Source organism: Fringilla coelebs, assembly GCF_963513975.1.
Source record: "Fringilla coelebs genome assembly, chromosome: 1".
NCBI classification, from domain to species: Eukaryota; Metazoa; Chordata; class Aves; order Passeriformes; family Fringillidae; genus Fringilla; species Fringilla coelebs.
This window is the reverse complement of record NC_140028.1, coordinates 37,583,901-37,606,426: the sequence shown is the minus strand read 5'-3', so window position 1 is coordinate 37,606,426 and position 22,526 is coordinate 37,583,901. Positions and strand designations below refer to the sequence as shown.

At 37.8% G+C, this 22,526-nt stretch overlaps 1 protein-coding gene across 12 annotated transcripts in view; it reads right to left on the bottom strand.

The window, feature by feature from the left end:
* Nucleotides 1-17,751, bottom strand: part of ASPH (aspartate beta-hydroxylase) — a 114,468-nt gene extending 96,717 nt beyond the window's left edge. For 9 of the 12 annotated variants that reach the window (XM_084215587.1, XM_084215591.1, XM_084215594.1 and 6 more), the window contains exons 1-2: nucleotides 17,591-17,751; nucleotides 337-486 (exon numbers count right to left, since the gene is read on the bottom strand). In XM_084215587.1, the coding sequence (XP_084071713.1) occupies nucleotides 337-486; nucleotides 17,591-17,651 (211 nt within the window). In that variant the 5' untranslated portion in view covers nucleotides 17,652-17,751. Of the gene's footprint in view, nucleotides 1-336; nucleotides 487-3,477; nucleotides 3,711-17,590 lie in introns of those variants that run through there. The other 3 variants (XM_084215589.1, XM_084215590.1, XM_084215592.1) reach the window with 3 other exon arrangements.
* Nucleotides 17,752-22,526: the final 4,775 nt, after the last annotated feature.

Below are 22,526 nucleotides of genomic sequence, written 5' to 3'. Positions count from 1 at the left end.
AGCTAACATTAGCTGCCTACTGTCAACCACTGCTGTGAGTTTCTGAGACCTTAAATTTGAACTGCATATTTAGCTGACCTCTCAAATTAACTACAGTATGCATGTTACAAAGACATCCTACAGGATGTTCATACCCTTTTATGAGAACTCCATTTTAACATCATGATAGGGCTCAGCATTAAAACATACATTTTGAACTACACTGCCTATTCTTATAATATAGATACTTTGCAGACATTACAGTAGACATATCATCTATCTAAAAACATAAAATGGCATTCATTTAATGCATATCATTAACATTATTAGAAAAATCTTAAGATTTAGAATTCTTACCTAGAACTTCTTCATAATCTACAAGTTCAAACCAGACAACTGCTACTGATGTCCAAACTCCCAGCAAAGCAATTACCATAAACCAGGTGAAAAATGAGCTTCCAGAGAGGCCTTCTTTCTTTCCATTCTTGCTTCCTCCATGCTTAGTCTCTGTTAAAATAAAACAAGAAGAAAAAATGCATGTAAGAGTTAGAAAATTATTATTGAAGATACAATTATAAAATCTGGTGCTTATGATTACACAGAATACAAGACATTTCAGCAACAATGCTGGGTTTTGTTGTTGTGAAGTTTTTTGGTTGGTTGGGTTTTTTAAAATTTTACCATTTCACTGTGAATTACTGTGAGAAGCTTGATGATTATCTAAGCAAAAGCCTCATAACCAACCAAACACCAAAAGCCCTCATGTAATTTGTCTTATAAGTTAGCTGAAAATTCTGCCTTGCTCCCCCCTTTGATGTCTATTTACACAGAGCTTCACATTTTTGAGATGCTTTGCTCTTGTTCCCCGCAGTTCCCAAACTGCCACCAGAGGCCAGTATGGCCAGCAGAAAAGCTTTGCAAGAGAAGCATTTCTCCTAAATCGAGCTTCAAAACTAGTCAAAATAGCTCACAGAACCAAAGTGACAATTCAAATAGCCTAAGAAAATTCTAAAACCTAAACTATGTTAAGGGTAAGACTTCAAATTCAGATCACTTTGCCAACTAAAACCATCCTCCCTGAAGCTCAGAATTAAGAATTAAGCTCAGAATTAAGATTCACTCCACGCCAAATAACTCTAGAATTTCAGTCCTATGGAACATACAAGTAAAAGGATGACACAGAGACATAACATAAATCATGGTTTCACTTATAACTGCACATATGGAAAGTAAATATATATAAAAAAATTACACACAGTTGTAAACAAATGTTGCAAAAGACCTTGACCCAGTATGTGCGTAGCAAGTTTCAAATGGGCATCGTCACCACAGAAGACATAAATTGCTTAGTCTGTTGTTTTGGGATTGTTTTAGTGAAACAATATACATATACATATATATAAAAAAGTAAATAAATATGTACACAAAATGAGGCCTGCCTGTGGCCTTCTCCAAAGCTCAAGGTCTGCTCTTCTGCCCCCTGACATTACAGCTGCAAGGGTGGCACTTGGCTGCAGTTTCAAGTCCATTAGTCTATTTCACTTCATTCCATTCCAAAAACCAACTTTTGCCTGCTCAGCCACATGCAAGCCCAGTTATTCAAGCTAAACTATTTCTTACATGATGTAAAGAACATTGCAAGAAACTTTGTCATGAATATTGTGATAAGCTAAGGAGTTATCTTTATACTAATTGAAAGTAATGTTAGATGTATTTATCAACACTGATCATAGAAAAAGACAAAAAATACTCTAGAAGCTAAATATCAACACTATTGTTTTTTAAAATAAATTGGTGCATCTAAAAGATAAGTAATGAGATGGGTGACTGACTTGTTTTTGTAACAGGAACTATATATAAGTACTCTCTGACCCTGCCTGCCAGCAGGTTTACAGCTGTAATAAAATACTCTTTTATTACATTGATTGTGCTTTATACAAAGTTCAGACCAATATAAAAACCACTGACCCACGCCAACTCTTATTCAGCTCAGCATTTTACTGAAAAAAATTCTTTTATTAACACTACTCCCTTCAAAGATCAAACATCAACTATTTAGTTTCTTTTCAACATTTAACACAAATGCCCAATAATATTCAGAGAAACTGAAGTAACTTAGCCTCACATCAGGCATATATAATTTGCTACTGCACAATCCTCTAATTACATATATGCAGGGTCCATATACACAGCTCATTGTAATATCTCTCTTGTGGGAAATGTAGGGGTAGCCTGAAAATTGAGGGACAGACAAGCAGCGTCTGCATTCAGATATATGCTCAACTGTATGAAAATTACTTACAGTGTTCTTGAACTGGTAATGTTAATACTGAGAAATAAACAATTACAGTATGTAACAGCAGGGCTTCACTACGCCTGTGCAGCAGGGCAGTCAATGAAAGCTTTGCATATATTTAAAATGAAATCTTTATGTTAAAAATAGTTTAAATTATTCCAGATTGCAACTTGGTTCTAGAGCAAACAGGAAAGAGGATCTTACTGCATTTCACACTTATTTGGCTTACTGTTTTCTACCATTTACTGCTATTTGCCTTCCAAGAAAGAAGCTTTACGTATCAGAAGAACAGGAAAATGAAGGAAAATACAACTTATTTAAGTAATCAAGCAGAACTATTCATATTTTTTCCAGTATAAGAGAAAGTCCTCAAAAATAGATTCTACTATAAGAATGTAGTTCGCAATAGTCACAAAGGCATATTTTTTATTCTTGGGCTTTCTACCTTATAGCAAAATTATTTACAAAACTCTTGAATAACAACTCAAGCACGGCAGCTTGATCACACAACACTTTTATATAAATGGAGGTTATGTAACAAAAAATTTACCAATGATCTGCACAAAAAATGCTACATGCAGGGTCAGAACAAAACATTGCAAGAACTGAAGCTGGCTCAGAGCTCATTCCAAACAGTTAATTCTCAACTCAAGCCCTTTCCCTGCACATGCTGCCAGCCATGCCAGAAGTAGGTCACTTGCCATATCTGGTAAGCCTGTGCTTACACCACCAGATGTCTTTATGCAGACATCAGAAAGTCTTAAAGCACGGTCTACCGCTCAACAGCAAATCTATAAAATCCTATACCTCACCCACCCCCCAATAAGTCACATCTAGCTAAAATTGTATGAAAACCTTTTTATTTTAGCTTACCTTCAAGGCACCTTACAATTTTACATTCTCTAAAAATAACTTTGAAGTCAAATATTTGAAGACAAAACAGTATGTCTTATGTTAATTTATTCTCTATTAGGCAAAGTATTATTTACAATTAGCCACCGGCCATAAATTCATGGAATACCTCTAGCCCAGAGAACACATAATCAAGGAGAACAGAGGCAGTCTGTAACACAGACTAGACAGCAAACTGGTAAGAAAACATACAACAGTAAGCCAGTTATTTTGCTGATTATAAAATCAGACATAACTGGTATTTGCAAGTACACATTTTCCATTTGCTCACAAAAAAAAAAGGATTATACCTGTGTCGTCAGCCATAACATTAGTGCTCGATTTCCACCAACAGAGAGAGTGTGTCAGTATATCCAAAAATTAATGCTGAAGGCAGAATAAGAAATATCCTCACGGTTATCCTCCTGTTTGCAACAGAAGCAAACAGGTTTCCTAAAGCCAGCTCAGCTGGAACCTGAAACTGGACCCAAGAGAAACCTCTCCTCCAAATCTATTTTTAGAGCAGTTATCCTCAGGAGCCAAACGCTTTTCAGAACTCATATGGCAATCTAGTTCTGACGACAATGAAATTCACTTACTCCTCCTAACAGAGCATCCTGGGTAGTTGATCCTTTCCCCTCCCCTTAATCCTCCAACATCAAAAACAACAGCAAATGAAACCAAGCACATTGCACTGTAGTACTTCTGCTGCAATTTATGCCACAGTGCCTGATCTCTAAGGACATTAAATCCATTCGCATAAGCTGAAACACAAGTCTGGACACAAAGCTTGCCGGCTTGCATTTGTTACGTTGGCCCTCATCCAAGAAACTTTCTCCATGTTGGCACTCCCCTACCAGGCTCTGAGTACCCTGCAGAGACTGCTCATTTGAAACTTGTTAACTACTTTAAGAAAAAAAGAGACAACTACTTTAAATAATGTGGTTTTGAGTCTTCTAAAAGAATTACTTGAAACCAACCTCATGCATTCTTGCCAAGGAATTTTCATATCAGAAGTGTAACACATTGTATTTACTTCTGGCAGACCCTTTCCAGAAAGGTTAACGCAAAATTATGTCACTCACCCCTCCCACAAATTCTGACAAAATGCATATGGTCTGTACAATTTAAAGCTAATATAAAATACATCACCAATACACCCTCTTCTTATGGACCAGAAAAAGAGCAAAAACCCACTAATACACTTTTCAACATTTTTTTTCCATCTTCAATTTTATTGTTTATCAAACAAAAGCCAGCTCCTTTTAGGTGGAAGTCAGAAACAAACTAATTCGCATTCACTCCAACCAAAAAAAAAGCTTTAGGATCTACCACTCTGCCCTGCTATCCCCATGCTTCTTTAAATAACTCAGCTACCAGGTAGATGGAGTGAACAGAAGAATGCTACAGCTACTTCGAAAAACAACACATACCTCCTGTGGTTTTAACATCCAGCAAATGCAAATCCCAAGAGTTCAAGGGAGAAAAATTGAGAAACAGCACTAGAGCTTTTCATATGGATGAAAAGGAACTACAGGCAGTTGATTCTACAACTAGTGTATCTTTTAACTATCTTTAAAGCCACTTGAATACATTAAATGCTTTAAGAAAGACCTCCTGACCAGTACTTTTCAGTAACATAACTGATGCACAAGCAATTAAGTGCAAAACATGGAGAAATTTACACAGAGTGAAAGTAAACTAACATGGAGAAATAAAAAAAATATTCAAAATAATTTTACACTCAATGATATTTATTCTATTGTATATAAACCCCACAGTGTTTTGACAGGCAGCAGATTAGGCAATTTACAGCAAATTCACTTGAGCTGCACCTGCATTTGCAGACACCAGATCTTACCACAAGTGCACTCATAAAGCATTTAATTGATGCTGAGAACCTCCCCATCCACTGATCCGTATTTTGGGAGGACTGGTCTGAACCAGACCTTACCTGGCTGAACACCCATAATGATTTCAGCACACCTCTTAACACCTTTCACTCAGACCTAAGTGAGCAAATTCCATTCAGGGACAACAAGCAAAATGCTTATAAGGAAAGTGAGTTGAGAGAATCAAGAAATTAATTTCAAATGTACACTCCAAATCTGAACTAACACATATATGTTGACCTCTAGCCGAGTACCCAGAGTTTTATTCTTGTGCCCTTTAAAAATTAATTGATTGCAAGAAAGACAAACATCTTCCTTCCTAAAGGGGGAGGCTACAGCTAAAATGGGGAAACTCTTCAAATTCATCAAAAGGAAAAAGGACCTAGAGAAAGATGGATCAAGGTTAGCTCAAAATACCACACAATATCGTTTTTGTTAGTTTTATGAAAGACAAAGGTTAAGTTGAATATGTATCTACTTACAATGCAATTTGACATTGGAACAACAAAGTCAACAGTGTAGACTTCTGACAATGTCTCATCTCTACTGTGTTCAGATGCTGTGACTGCTGCTTCTTTTTGAAGTGATTCCAGTTGCTTCCCTAATTGTCATAGTTCACCTGATTTATATAACTGTTCACTGGTGTCTCTGGGCCGGCTGTTGTCTGTCTCTGCCCAGACACATGTGAAATGGGTTTGCTCTAATCGGGCTTCAAAAGACGAGGCTGGACTCTCAGGTTCAGTCTTCAAGGTTATTATTTCTTATCTACAAAGTTTTCTTTCTGCCCAGACGGGGTCTGACCAGCAAGGCAGCCAAAGGCACTCTGACTGCCCACAGGGCAGTTGCATCCTTTTATAACAAAAACTACGTAAATCTTATTTACCTTTTGTCCCCAATACTTATAATTTTTATTACCAAGTGTACCTTCACCAAGAACCTATCAAAAAATATCTGCGTCACACAGAAAATGGAAGACATGAAGAAGGAAGAAGAACCATGAGGCAGGCCCAATTTCCTCTGTCTTGTCTCCATAACCCCCCTGTACTAAAATCTTAAAATCTGTGTTTTGCCCAGTAATTATACTATTTCTATACCCTTTAAACCCCAGTGATTCTCATATCCCCATATACAGGTGGTACATCTCTTGCAGGGTCAAAGTTGAGCCACCAGGTACTTCTGGCAACATTCCAAGGCTCCCAAGCTCCCCAAGGGCTCTCTCGGTAGCTCTGGACATCAGGAGCGATCTGCTGAGTTCCCACACTGTTCCAAAATTTAAAAACTATCATCAAGTTAGTTGTGCTACAACTACGCAGCCCATGTATTTAAATTAATTTTACAGAAATTATTTTAAATTAATTTTACAGAAGCATAATTGACAATTCAGACTAGCAGCATTAGTTACACCTCTATGTCACTACCAAAGTACAAAGAAATTTAGAGGAGAAAAATAGCCAGTTATAAACACAGAATGTCAGGCTTCAAATCATCAAGCTAGCTTTTGTGATGTGTAAAATTATTTCCCACAAAGGTGATTAGGAAGTTATATGGAAGAAATTACATTTTATCACTTGAAGATAAGGGTGCACAAAAGCAAGCAGTCACTAGAAACTAGAAATACACACTTAAAGAAAAAGCAATGAAACACTACCCTCAAAGAAACAACTAAAAATCACATTTTAGAAGCAAAAACTATCAATCAGCTAGATTAAAGGGAGACTTTAGAACACATGCTTTTAAGAACAAAATGCAGTGTAATAAAAAGCAGATACAGGAGAGAATTAAAAAGCTAAAATAAGGTACGAAAGAACCATCTCATTACCAACAAAGCAGAACTAGTAGCAGTGCACAGACAGAAAACAACCTCTATTTTATAAGCACGGCCTACTACTGCTTGAAATTTTTGCCAAATTATCTTGTCCAATATGATTAATGATAAAGCAACTGTTGCAAGCCCCTTCCACTAACAGATCTGCAGATAATTACTTTAAACTGATTTTACATAGAGGAGTTTATTGGGTTGGGTCAGTAACATGTATTTTGACTGAAGTGTCACAGGAAATTCAGAGCCTTCTCTGTTGATTTTCCCCTATCTATTTTCTCCTTCATATTAAAATACAAGGTTTTTATTCACTCTCTCTCTACTGAGGGACAGGTCATGTGAGTGTATACACACACACAGACTTTATAATATGTATTTTATAATTGACTCAATAAGCACATATTGTGCATATTCTTGCATTCCAAGAAGTCCTTACACCATAATGATTCCAAGTGCTAATCCAAAATCAAAATTATTGTCATCTTTTATTTTTACTCAGTGTTACTCTACATCACGGGTAGAATAATACACTTTCAATTGACAAATCTGTGCTTTTATGAACTATATTTTATTTTTTAAAGGGTGACAGGGTAACTATTTTCTCTGTGTTTACTTTACAGATGGAACAGAGATTTTTACCAAAATACTTATTATATCATTTATGAAATATTCCAACCTCAAATTTTCACTAATATTCATACTCAGAAATTTTTGTTTGTTTTACAGTCATGGCAGCAGGGTCTTTAGAGGTAAGATATAAAGTTTAAGGTAAAGGTTCACTTTCAATAAATTCAATAAGAAAATCTTTGCAATATAAAATTGACTCTTCCTTTTAGTTTCTAAGAAATTTTCTTCATCACTACAACCTTAAGGGAAATTAGGAGGAGGGGAAATAGATTTTTAAATTACTAATTTTCTCATTAAAAACTAGATCTCTGATCTGAACTTTGTATAATCTAGACTATATGGTTATAAAGATACCTCGGCATGCTGCCAAAAGACTTTAATAATCTACATCAGAAACTTACTGGTTAGGAATGGGGAAACTGATGGAACAGAAAAAGCACTAACTTCAAAGGAAATACAAAGACCAGAACATAAAAATTCACTAACTGAAATGCAATTTTGGATCTCCTGTTGACACTTAACAAATTTTTATCTTAGTATTTGAGAAACTTTTCCTTATTTCACATATAATCAATCAAAACATAAACCTTTCTGTTGTTACTTTTTAATCACTACAAGACTTCTCACAGTAAAATAACCCACTATACAAACAATGTAAAAACATAAATACTGAAAGCAAGAGAAAAGTCAAATTCAGGATTAGACAACCAAGCAGGCTGATTGTTGAGATGCTGGGAATGGCCAACTGAAGGGGGAAAAAAATAGTAGGCAAAAAAAAGTGATGCATCACAAAATATGTAAAAAGCCTCTAGGATCATAAGCATCCTGGCAGAACTTCTCTAGTGAAAGGAAGCTCCTCCTTTCAAGAGATGAAGTGATTCCATTGAAACATCTCCTTGAATTCCTCACTTAGGATGTGAAAGATCAGACTCAGTTCTCTCCTCTAGGGAACACAGTTTGAACTTCTCTGTAGGTCTAAAAGACATTTTTAAGTATACCCAAAGGTATAAGATCAAAGCCATTTTAGTCTGTCAAAAATCAGATCTGAGTCCTATTATCTGAAAATATGCTTCAAGTACAAGAGACACATACAGGTTTTTAGCTGTTTTATATTCAGTTTATAAAGAGATGGCCAATAAGTCCATTTCTGAATTTAAGCTTCTGTATTTCAAAGTACTTTTAAGCCTAGAGATAGCTTTCTGACTCACTGGGAACAGCACAATATTTAGAAGAGTTTGTTTAGTTGCAAGCTAAGGTGATGTGTTACTAAGTCAGAATTATTCACTCTTCAGAAAAAAAAAATCTAAAACAAGAATAAGATTATCATCTGGCTGCCTGAAGTTAAGCATCATCCTCAGTAGGGTTTTTTACATTTATTCATTATTCCTCAGTAGTTACATTTTTTCTGACTATAAACAAATCCTATTGCTTTTCATTTACATGATTCTTCAAAGACATATACAACAGAAATAATAAAATTTATGCCCAAGAAATCTACTCAGAAAACCCATCACAATAATGGCAAGCTTCAGGGTTGTTGGTTGTTTGAGTGGTTTTTTTAAACCCTAAGGATTTGTCTCTATGAGAAAAACAGTTACATATGAAAGAAAAGGAGAAATTTAGTGAGAAATTCTGTCCTAGGAGGTTGCAGTTTCAAGAGACTTGTCAAAAGCACTTCATCTAAGTACAGCAGAGCAGTGGACTCTACTTGCAGTGCTGGCTCCACACTTCTCAGTGAGATTTGGAGAGACCAGCCATTTGCCCCATAAAAGCTGCTGCTGTTAACAACTTTCTTCTCAAGTCTTGTTTATCTAAGCATAACTGATCAAGTCAGAGGAGAAAACAAGACAGAGATGCATATTCATAAGATAAAATCCTGAATCTGCTTCTGATTTCTGCTGAAATCCTTGCTTCTTTTCTAAATGTGATAGAAAGATGATTACTTCCAAAACCTAGTCAAATTTTATCCAAGCCATGTTTTGGCTTTTCAATTTAGTTTTTGATTATTTGGATGACTATTTTTTGGGTAGTTCCTCAAGAAGGATTTATTACAAGGAAGAAATACACACAGATGTGCACACAACTTAAATGACTAAACCCAACATTGCTTGCGACTTGACTTTTATAATGAATACTATCAACAGCAATATATTTAAATCAATATTTAAAGCACCTATCACTATCTGAATACTTTGGATTACTTTGTCTTTTAAACCTTTTCTCCACAAACTTAAAAGATAGTACAATAACAAGCTTAGACAACTAGAACTAGAAGAAAAAATCCAAAAAATAGGAGTTGTGTAAAGACAGGAAAAAAAATATTTTGTTATACATTTATGTAATCTAAATAGATTTGCACAGAAAAGTCCATATTTTTCCCAAACACTTCTGTCAATTTTCTCTAGTTTTGTTTTTATGTGTATACAAGCACAGCACAGAATTAAAGTCAAAACTATGTAGAACGTGCCTCTTGTATACATGCTTGACTCAAACATCAAGCCAAAAGGTTCAAGGTCAAGATCACATGCTTAAAAAGAAATTTTAGTTTGCCTCCTGCTGTAGGAACAATATCTCTGTAACACTAATGAGTAGACAAAATACTGATTTTAATTGTACAAATTACTTAAAGATTTTTAATAGCTGCAATTTTGATTTACCAGCTCTTTCCCACAGAATATTTGGAAATAAGATATAAAATTATACAATCTACCTATCTTGCATTTGAATGATTTAATGCAGCCAACAGTCCTACATAATTACTAGGTTAATTAAATAGATGGTTGTATTTAGGACGGAGAAGAGTTCAGGGAAGGTAAATGTAGAGAGGAAATACAAGAAATACTTGGGCCTAGAACATGCAAATTTTGCTGGTGGTGACCTTTAAAAAAGATTCTATTACATAAGGTTGAAAATCCTCATCGTCGTACATAACATGCTGACATTAATTTAAGGGTATTTTTTCCTTGTTCCATTTTCCTATCCTGTAATGTGGGTCACATCAATTTGTTTCAGCAACAAGTCCTAATTAAGCCACAAAATAAAGAAAACAGACTATGTTGGTTTAGTTCTTTAAATTTTTCTCATGTTTTGAGGGAGTTCAAATAGAAAAACTCCAGTTGTCACACAATCACCTATAACTCTGCTTTTCACAGGTTTCTGCTCATGGAAAGAAAGAATACTTCAAAATGCTTGAAATGCCAAAAACATACCAGTTTTCAAGTCCAATACTAAGCCAATTTAATTAGGTGTTTGTCCACAGGTTGCTATACACCTACAACTCTTATGGAGTACAAAACAGGTTTTAGAGATCTCATATGTTACTAAAATATATTTTTAGGATATCTCAGTTGCAGAGAAATTGCTGTTTATAGAACCTTCTGTCTGTGTCTTCTAGTCACTATGTGTCCTCTAGCTACTACAGGAAGAAACTGTTACAAACTGTTACAGTTACAAACTGTTATGTGAACTTTCTTTAGGAATTTTTAAATTTAAAAAACACCAGCATGAGGAATGAGAAAGTGAGATATGTTGCATTAGTAATTAATTGTCAGTTAACAAACAGAACCTCAGGAAATAAAACTGCTAAACCAGAAAACCACTACTGGAGTAGTTACAACTCCCTCTAGCTATTAGATGTTTTGTAAAGAAAGTCTTCAAGCAAACAACTTGGTAGCATTTGTTACATCAGGTTAAGTACATGCATAGTAAGAGTGCAACTCCACATGAAGAAAACTGCAACTGGTTTAATCTTTGAAGTTCTAACAAAGTTAAACCACACATACCACAGTATGTTCAAACTCAATACATAGTTATTGGCATACTTAATTTCTAATATGTTTCAAGACACATAATATTATGAGTTCCACTTCAAAGCATAGCTCAAAACTTTTCCATGCAAAGAGCTATCCCACAGATGCAGTTAGGGAAAAGATTGCTGCAGGCTATCACACAGATTACCAGATTGTGATCTTCATCAGGAAAGAACCACTTGGGGCAAATCAGAACTTCATTGCTCAAGTTCTCTACAATGAAGAATTCAACATACAAATTAGCACAGGAATTCTTATTATATGTTTCAAAGTGATTCCAGGTGAAAATATACCCTTGCTTTTCATACAGGCAATCAGCCAAGCAGTTTTCAGTTCAATAAGACAGCATTATTCAAATGCCACCTCTTTATGCACTCTGTAATTAGAAATAATCTTGACACATAGGCCTTCCCCTGCTAGTAAATTTTGTTATCTTTACTGAAGCCCTTATATATCCACCTATTACAGCAGCATAGCCAACCAAACCAGTCACCTTTCGGTGTTCACACCATGGCTCCATGATTACATGATCGAACATAAAACTCTGGATTTAACCTCACCCTCCCCTAATGCCCACCCACTCATTGTCATCTCTTCCCTCCTCCCAAGATGACCTTCCATAAAGCCATGCATTGAGCCAGTCTAAGGAGGGAAATAAAAAAATCAGCTCTCTGCTTATCAGTTCCCTGCATGCTTCATCTTGCACCTGCACAGCCAATAATTCAGGTACAGGGAAGGGGCATTGAAAAGAGGAAGGCTGCAGAGCAGCCTCAAACTAGATTAAGCTAACTGCAGACCTGCAGCCTAAACTGTTAAAAAAATTTAACTTCTTAATCCCCCAATATGATATACATCTTTGGCGACTGAACACTGAGCAGCTATGACCCCTGCTGAGGAATCCTCATGTGCATTTTCAGAGTAATTGCCAAAATGTGAGAAAACATATTCCAGCTTCCTGTCTCCCTGATACCAGAGATACTTTAGGTTTTCCACCTAGCATTTTAAACAAGCCTTATCCTCAAAAGGATATTGTAAAGGTTATCATTTAAACACTTAAAAAAATGCTCAAAAAGTACATTGAAGCAAACATCCTTGCAGATGTGAAGCGCAACTTTCCTCCATATTTGAAGAACTGTGAATAATTTCTTTTAGCCCACAGTGACTTGCTGCATACACATAAGATCCATTAGAAAACACAGAGGAAGCCCAAGATTTCAGCCCATACTGGATCAAATGGGGCATGAGAGCTTTGGTGTCTTCATTAAGTGTAGCATCTCTGGAAGTTTGGAGAGGACTCTGCCAGCGCTTCAGAATTCTTTAGGAGAGAAAGAACTGAGAGGAATGCATCAAGCACTTTGTATTTATGTCCATCCTGCTACAGTCAAGTATCAATCTTAAAACTCAAAATAATACATCCTTGAGAAAAAGTAAAGGAAGTAAATACAAATACCTGGCAACATGGGAAAACCAGAAAGGCATAAAAGCATATATTCTGTTCAAATTGATTGTTTCTACTTCCAGAGTAACTTTGGGAATCAGCTACTGCACCTGTCAACAGTTAATGGTGTAGAGAAACTTTCATTCAGATAAACCTTAAGGGTCGTCCTTCTAGAACTCACTTGACTTTAGTATTAGACAAATGAATCAAGAGTCTATTGAGGATTCACTATTTCAATGCAAATCTGCTCAAGTGAGCTGAGAAATACCTATATTAACCATTTTAAAGATATTTTTTATATTACTCATTGAATCAGAGATAGAATGCTGACTTGTTTGAAGAGTTACTGCCTCCAATTTTGTACAGGACATTTAAAAAATAAAAGAAGAAAAAAAGAGAAGAATGGAAGAGAATCAGCAAATGCAGTAATTTCACCAGTGGAAGTGCTGCAATGTACCCTGCAAATTAGTGATGTTTGGACCATTACTGTTGGTACAATTTTTTAATTTGTCAGACTATTTTACAATATTTTAAAATGTCTTCCAGAAAGGCCACCCTGAATAAGACTCAAGGCAGACAGCTGAATTATAAAGAGCTGTCTACATTTCCATGGTTTTGCTATTTGTATTAGCATCTGGCATTAATGGTAAAAATACAAGCTCTTCAAATATTTGTAAGCAACTAAACAAGGCAATAGGATAAACTTCCAAAAGAAATCACCGCAGAATTTTCTTAAACAGTATACAAAGTTTCCACCAGTGAGACACAAAGTATTTCTCATATGCCCACAACAGACCTACAGAAACTCTAAGGCAGTAATAACAATTCGCTGTATATTTCTGAAGATCAAAAATGTTACAAGAAAACACTTCGACATTGAATTTAAAAAGCCAAATCAAAGCTCAGAGCAGCAGACTAACTGAATCATGAGAATTCTTTTTGATTCAGCAAACTGTTGGACTTTGGTCACTTTTGGTCAGCAAACAGGTTAACAAGTCAAAAGATTTGTAAAGCTCCACAGAGCAGCCCAAATTTACATCTCCAACTTAGGACCTCCAACACCATAACACCCTTCTTCCTAAGGGTTTTAATTAAAATATAGGAAATAATGGATAGATTGCAATACAAGAAATCAGATTACACACTACACAACTGTAAAGAGCATAAACAAGCACACTGGACAGCAGTTGAGGTCAGAAATTAGAGATCAAAATTTTATATAGATAAAAGCATCATATTTAAACAGAATCCACAATGTAAAAAAATGATATGTTATACCATAGCACAGCTGGGTAGCTGAGAGACATCACAGAATAGATGGGCAATCCCACTTCAAGCACTGACATGAAGTTCAGTGCTCCCAACAAAAGAACTTCAGCAGCGAAACGTGACCTGTTTAGTTGATGAATTTTCTCTGCTCTTTAGGTTAACTAGAAAGCTAATGGAGATCCTCACCCAGATAAAAGCAGTTCTAAAGTATCTTTACAACAGAGATGAGATGAGATGAGATAAAAAGTGGAAATTCTTGCAAATTAGCAGGCAAAATTTCTTTCTAGAAGTGATACAGTGAACTAAAAAACGTTGTAATGATAACACAAAATTATATTTGGATAAGTACATTGGGTCACCTTGAACGCATACCAAAAATAGCCCCAAACAAATCTGAAGAAAGTTGAAACACCTAAAATTAATCAAAGAATTACAGCAAGGTGCACTAGAAGGTCCAAAGGATGAGTGAAAGGAGTTAAAAACATAGCAATACATTTGCACATGCAAGGAAACCACATGATTAAAACAGAAAAATGAGAAAAAAAAATCTCCTGGGATCTTGCAAAGAAAAGTAGAGGATGTCGGAAGATTCTCAGTCATTACTGTAGAGATTAAAGAAAATTTACCAAAGCAATGTTACAGTTCTTTGTCATCATAGAGACTGAAGGCAACATGGCCTCAGAACTGAGATAGGACTATGGGCTTTTTAATATAAAATACAGTTCTCTGTAGATACAGACAATGCTTTACATTGGAAATGTGTGGTTTGTATGGTGCTTAGCCTAATGGAGAACACTCCCACTTAACACCTGAGATGCAAAGAAAACAATTATTGCACAACGTATCTTCAGTAAAAATTATGTTTAAGTAAGCCATCACTTACACACTGTAGGACACACTGTACCCACACAGCAGCATAATGCTTGCTGTCTTATGATCTGGACTAGGTAAGCATCGGCTACAAAGTAATCCATAATTTTTCAGCCACGTGTATTTCAAAATTTAGCTGGGCTGCTAATCCTCAGTCTTGCTGAAAGTCTTCTCCACAGGCACCTGCTAATGCCCAAGACATTTCCACATTTCGCATCTCATGAAATCTGAGGGAGTTGATTCATGACCAGGTGTTATGCATTTGCTTCTGTAACAAAACTGTTCTTCATCTAATGATGCTTCAAGTAACAATGCAGCAAGTATCTATTACTTTGTCTAGTCTTTAAAACTGATACTCTTCCTTTTGAGAGGCCAAGTCTTTACTATGGATTCTGCAGGCTAGTAAGCAGCCAAACTTTCCAGTAAAGATAATAAAAACATGTTTCCCCTCTCTAAGTATCCCCAAACTGTCAGATTCTTCCCTGGTTTCACTTCTGTACTCTAAATAAAATCATTGGTATAGTCACACAATGACAATAATGTAAATTATATTTACATTCTGTAAATGTAATTTTCAAAGAATAAATAGCACTACAAAGCTAAAATAAAGTGTTTTTTCTTATATTAAGAATGATTTGATAGCTTCTAGTATATGACTTCTGAAAGTAAAAGCTAGAGTTCTATTTCTAAAAGATGTTTAGTTCCACTTCTGACAGTACAGTGTACCTGAAAACACCTATATAAACTACAATTAGAACTTAATCTATTAGTTTACTGTAAATATTTACTGACAGAGAAATCTAAAAGCATATTACTGATGCTGGCATTGTCTTGAGTGCACAGATTTTGAAATAAGCTGTTAGCCTCAGTGGCTTGAGCTGTGAGCAAGGCCTTGGCAAGAAGCCACATCCTCTCTCAAGAACTGCTGTGAAAGTGAGTACTTCTATCAAGCAAAAAGTGCCTCAGATTTGAGGTTTTCATACTTCCCAGTCTCAATTACTTGCTGTCTCAAAATCATTTCCTCATCTCAGTTTCACATCCCTTGACTGTGGAAAGCTTACTGGCTGCTGTGAAAACCCTGGTCCTCCAGCTGTTCCTTTATTCACACAGGAGTTACCATCCCTCACCTCTCTCTGCAGCTGCAACTATGAAAACAGCATCAGCTTCACGCTGTAATTGCTATCTAAGGGATTCTAACTAGGAGTGCTGTATACTAACAAACTTAAGAGGTTGCATGTCAGTAGAGTGCTTCATTCCCTCAAAGACACCTTTTAATACAAAGGGAGAAAATTTTACTCAGATGACAAATAAAAACCCATAGAATGCTTTCTTTATTCAGTTAGAGATTTAGTTTACCAATAAATTCATTTTTCAGATATTGGCAAACATGTAAAGTGATATTTAAAATATTAATTACCATATTCAGTATTCAAAATTACAACAGGGATGCAGGTTTTTAAGGCATTAAAATTGAAAATCTGTATTTAGCATGCTTAATACTGGGTGATCATCACAGCATGTCCAGTCCAAGCAAAAACTGTAATTAACATAGACTACACAGGTCAGCAACTGAAAAAAAGATTTTAAAATAAAATAAAAAACAACACTTCTACAAACTCTGCAATATTATCTCTAAACTCTTTTAAGCTTAAGTATATTTGAAATCTTTCCTTCTTAATTCATCATGTGACAGGTAAACTAATCCAATATGGCTCAGCCTTTAATGAACATTGTTCTCACTATTATTGCTACATTCAAAGAGGAACAACAGATATTATTTCTGTGCCATCACCACATTTTATCACTGGAGCTCTGTGCACACGAAACTCGAATCTAAAGAAGCTATGACACGCAAACACTCAGTGTATGGTAAAAAACCTCCTTTCCCCAGTACAGTGCGCATGGCTGTGGAGTGACTCCAGAAGTACAGACACTTTTCTCCCCTTTCAGGCGCGTACCGCTATGCTGAGAAAGGCCAATGACCATAAAACTGTCCCTACTTAAACTGTGTGCACACACAGCGGTCTGTGAGCAGTCAGGTTTGCCAAGGGGTTCTTTATTGGCGGGGTGGGGGATCACTGCCTCAAAGAAACCTCCTGCTTGCATTTTTCTGAGACTCTTCCTCCTTGCCTCGATAGTTACAGAAACCATCAGCTTAGGTGCTCCACCTACAACAGATCTAATAATTTTGACCTAACCAGGTCACTCTGGGGAGATATTCCACATCCAAGTTTGGATACGAGAATATGAGAGACTTGAGACTGGGGCATCCCGGTTCCACCTCACCTCGAGGAGGAAGCGGTCCCGGGGGTACCCGCAGATGTTGAGGCCTGCCCGGCGCTCATCTCATCCCTTCTAGGGAGCTTTCGAGGGGAGTCCCCGCCGCCCAGGCCCGACAACTTCCTCCTCCACGTGAACTCCCTGGATAGGGAACGGCGGGAACGCGAGGGACACATCACGGCCACCAACCCTGCGTCCCCCTCCCCAGCTCCCACAGCGCGGGAGGAACCAGAGGGGCCGGCAGAAGGGAAGGGAAGGGCCGTAGAGGGAGGGAGAAGGCGCAGCATCCCGGCGCTTTGCCTGGCGGCTGCCCCGTATCGCGGGGAGGGCCCTTCCCTGCCTCCGGGCTCCGGCCGCCGCTGGAGCCCCCGCCCCTTCCCCGCAGAGCTACTGCCTCGGTCTCGCAGCAGCGCCGCTCACCTCTCTTGGAGCCGGGGCTGGGGCTGCCGCCGGTGGCTCTGGAGCTCTTGCGGGAAGCCATCGCACCTCCCGTCGGGCAGCACAGAGGGGCGGAGCGGGACCGCGTCGTGAGCCGCCGCCACTGGAGCCCTGAGTGCGGCGGGAGCGCGCTTAGGCCCCGGCAGCGCGACCCCGAGCGCTCCGCGGCCCCGCCCCCGCGCCCCCCGACAGCCAATCGCGTCGGCGAGGCGTGGCGCCTCTCGCTTCCGATTGGCGACAGCGCCGCGAGGGGGCGGGGCAGCGACCCGCCGGTTGCGCGCGCCCGCCGCGCTCTCCCGCCGCCGCCGGCCCATTTGAACGTGGCACCGGCGGGCGCGAGCGGCGGCCTCTCGCGAGGATTGGGGCGCGCGCGCGCCGCCAGGGAGTGGGGGCGTCCCCGGCGCTGAGGGAGGCAGGCAGGGGAGGCGAGGGGGCGGCATTTAAATGGCGGCTCCGCCTAAAGAACCCTGCCCTGTGCCCTAAACCGCGTTCCGCATCCATGTAAGCGCCCAGGTTGTGGGAACACATCGTTGATGTGTATAAATGTCTAACGGTGTAGGAGGACGGAGCTAGGCTCTTTTCGACGGTGCCAAATATTAGGACGAGAGGCAATGGGCAGAAACTGATGCACAGGAAGCTCCACCAGACTGCCCAGAGAGGCTGTGGAGTCTCCGTCACTGGAGATATTCCAGAACCGTCTGGACACAATCCTGTGCCGTGTTCTCTGGGCTGACCCTGCTTGAGCAGGAGGTTGGGCCCGATGCCCCCTCTCATCCCTTCCAACCTGAGCCATTCTGTGACAGATTCTACGGAGCAGCGTGGCAAACCTTCCAGAGAGCACCAACAGAGTGAAAGGGTTTGAAGTTCGTAGCATCAGACGGTCAGTTCCCCATCAAGGCTTTTTGAGGCTTTAAAAATACTTTTAATTGACTCTGATAAAATAAACCTGGGGTTTTTCTGGATGCCTCTTGCTACCGATAGTCAGTTTGAGACTGGATTAAACACCAGTTTGGCATGACACTAAAAAGTCTGAAAGAAAAAAGCAAAACCCAGTTTTGAGTCCTGACCGTAAATACAGTGTTTTGAGTCAAAACAATTTTGCAAATGCAAGAGCTTTGCAAGTGGAGAAGGAAGATGTGTGGAGAAGGAAGCCTTTTCTCAAATCAAAGGTTAGAACTGTGTTTTGAATAGTAATGCCATGAAGCTAACCAGAACCTAATTTACTGGAGGCCTTAATCAGTATTTTTTAAATGGGATTTGCACTTAGATACTTAGTCAAGTAACAGGATATCTCTGTGAGCACACTGATATCACTTCAGGAGGTAGAAGTAAAAGCAACTAGTTTTAGGAACATCAAAAAGAGGGAAGCCTACTCTCGTGTGAGTTAATATGTATCTAGTGCAGTTGTGTATCTGAACTTTTCACTTGGTTATGGCCCTCTACCAGAGTCTTATTTTCACATAATATGTTAGTACTTAACATTTTTTGAGATGCTTCCCTTTTGTTTGGTGAGACTAAAGCTGCTGGACAAGTTTGAAAGCTGCTGGGGAGGAGTAGGTGTACTCACAACTATGTAGAATTTAACACAGAAAAGCTAACAAGATGAATTATTAACATTTCAGCAAACTGGAAATTACAATGCAAGGAATAAATTGTCCTAAGAAAAGCACAAAAAAGATTGTAATCTGGTACTGGGATTACTGAAAATCCAGTAAATTAGTAAAAAAAGGGACGTGTGGCTATATTCTTGCAAGTAGCAATTACTGTCAATTGTGACAACAGCTGTTTGTGGTTAATGTGGGACACTGTTTCCTGAAGATACACTACTGGAAATGGTACTTGGGTAAGAAAAGAGATACTGAGAACATTGAAGACACGGGACAGGCAAGGACGCTTAGAAGGATATTGCCGTTGTTTCACTATGAATGAACTTTTTGGCTTTAAATGGACTGTCAAATTCCTTACTTGTTTACTTTGGCTTTGTAATTGGTGTATTCAGTACCTGCTTGTACACTTTTCTGCCCAAGAAGTCTCCCTTGTAAGATTAAAATACACTCCCAGAGGTACAAATGCTCATACAGTATTGTATGTTTATGCTTATTACCATCCTTCTTGATGGTCATTTGGAGGTTTGTGTTGATCTCTTATAGCATCAGGGCTTTTTTCTCCCAGTCCACAGGCAACTGTAAACTGAAATGGAATGTTAGATAAGAGGGACTATTGTCTTCTACTGATCAGAGAACATTTTTCTTATATTTCTGCCTGATATCTCTGATCATACATTTTAATCTGATCATGATATATGGTTTTAGATGAAGCAGATGTTCAGTTTAATTTGCAGAAAGCAGCAGGCCTGATTTTCCTACTGAGATCACCTGAACACAAATCATGTACAGGCTACAGGATCCATGTTGTGCCATTGAAGAAGCTTAGAACAGCTTGATATCAGTTCTTTCAGACAATTTAACTTTGCCAGGGTGACTATTGCTACAAATGGTATGGCAATGCCTTCTGATCTGAAATGTAATGCAAATTTAAGTGAATATTTAAAATGTCATTTCTGGGTTAGGTGGTTAGGTGTAAGTGCATGTGAATGTCTCACTTTTTAACTATAAATGGTTAACTAGTTGTTTTAGAGCTACACATTGTAAGGGTGTGCAGGAAACCCCAAAAAGATAAATATCAGCTTTGTTTGTAGGAGGAAAAGAAAAAGAGCAGAAAAAGAATGTAACAACTGGTTGGTAAGGCAAAGGCAAAAGAAATTAAAGCCATAAAACCAGGAGTTATAAATAAAGGCAAGGGCTATGAGACATACCACACAGCGGTCAGTTGGAGCCTTTCTGCTTGTATCAGGCTTTTTAAAAAAGAAAATTAAAAAATCCTTTCTCTTGGCAAGAACCACATTTACCCTCTCTCCAAACTGTCCTAATTGACTCCTTGTTGAGACTACAGCTAAACTAAATTTTAATTATACTGCATATCATAAATCATTGTATTAAAAGAATGCCACCAATTAATGAGCCCTGCTTGGAAAACAAATGCATGTTTTTACTGTGCATTTTGTTTCCATAAATACCTTTGCATTAGTGCAGTCACAGCTGTTTTGCTGTCCTGATTCATTCAAGCACAGTGACTCTGCTGTTTGACAGAAAGAAGCAGTTCCAAGATGATAAGTGGAAGTAGCAATGAAACAATTACAGAAGAGAATTCAGTGTCTAATCTCTTAATTTCTAAAAGAACTGCAAATATATGACCTGCCTATAGCAATTAAATGGGATGCTGGGGGACATGTATTAATATGAAAGAATGAGTGACATCTCCTTAAAGGAACCATTAAATTATATATTTTTCACTTCCTCTATCATAGCTGAATAAGACATTTTAAATTCCCCTTCACCTGTGCCAAAATCAGAGCTATCGTTTTCTGAGTTTATTTCCATTCACAGTTTTTCTCTGGATTTGTCATGAAGGAATCTGTTATGCTGCTAATAAGCTGTGACATTTCTTTTATGAAAAAGTATAATAATTTAAGGCTTAAAGGGTTTATTCTCATTCTGTTGGCGTCCCTGTTATTCATGTTAATCATTGTGACTATAGCTTTCCATTCATTAATAAATGAGTTACAATTTATTATTAAGTGAAAGCCCATTCTCCAACAAGAGAGGAAAAATTATTTTGTGTCTTAATACGCTTCATTGAAAAGAAGTAGAGAATTCTCAGGAAGGCATTAAAAATACCATGTTAAAAACTCCAAGAAAGTGTAAGATTCTTGATTGAAAACTTAGGTATTTAAAATTTTATAGTTTTTATTGCTTAGATAACATTTTTTTTGTACATGGGGAGTGAGCTATGCACCTTGCTAGCCAGTTTGAAAAGGTGTTCCCACAAGAAGGAAATGTGTTTAAAAATGTGCCTTGGGTAAATATAGGGCAAAGAGGGTGATGGACAGGTTTTACTGTTTGTTTTCTGGATTATCAAGTTGACACTTGAACTGCTTATCATTTCTCTGGTTACAGACAGTCCAAAGAATCAGCCTCCAGACATTTGCATTTATCAGCCAAATTTCGTTAATCACTTGTGGAGAAACAGATCAGATGTTTTGGGAAGAGAAGGAGAAGAGTGTCTCAGTTATCCAAACATAAACAACTGCATTGTCTATGTAGGTGTTCCACTTATAGCTAGTTGAATCTGCAGTAAAGTAAGGTGTAGTTGAGTTGTTTATTCTTAATGAGGAAATGTCTCTCTTTTTTTTTATTTTTATTTTAACAGTGCTTCTATGGCAGTAGACACCTGTTATTATAATTGTGTATTCTTATAAAATCTTAGAACAATTTCTAAATAGTTGGTGTTACTGAGAAACAGAAGGCAGCCATTTGTTTGAGAGATATTCAAAAGGATGTAATTATCCAGAATATCAGAAACAAAGAACTTGAGCTAGGCAAAGCTAGTTCAGTCATAGCTAAAACTGAAGTAAAATTTGGTTTTAAATTGCAAAGGTAAAATGTAGGTCAGAAGCTTGTTCTCATTGCTCTCAGCTGATCTGATCAACCTCGCTGAGGAGTAACTCAAATAGCATTTGGCCTTTGGTGTGGCCTAGTAGTCTGGAATGTGTTACAGCATTGCTTGGATTGTGGAGATCTTAGTGCAGATTTTGCCTGGTCTGATTCAGGTAAATTGATCCCTGTGAGTGTAATCAAAGCTGAGAGTGAAGCAAACTTCTCAGAGCAAGATTTTTTATCTGGTGATTAGATTTTCCATAAACTGTGAAGATATTTAGAATTTAAGTGATGTCATGTCCCTGTGTAACAACACACTAAAGTGTGGATTTGTTTCCTATGGCCTGAGATGCCCAGAAGAAAAGAGTAAATATTTATTTGTGCATCTGTAACAGTTATAATGTGTATTCTTAGAAGACCAT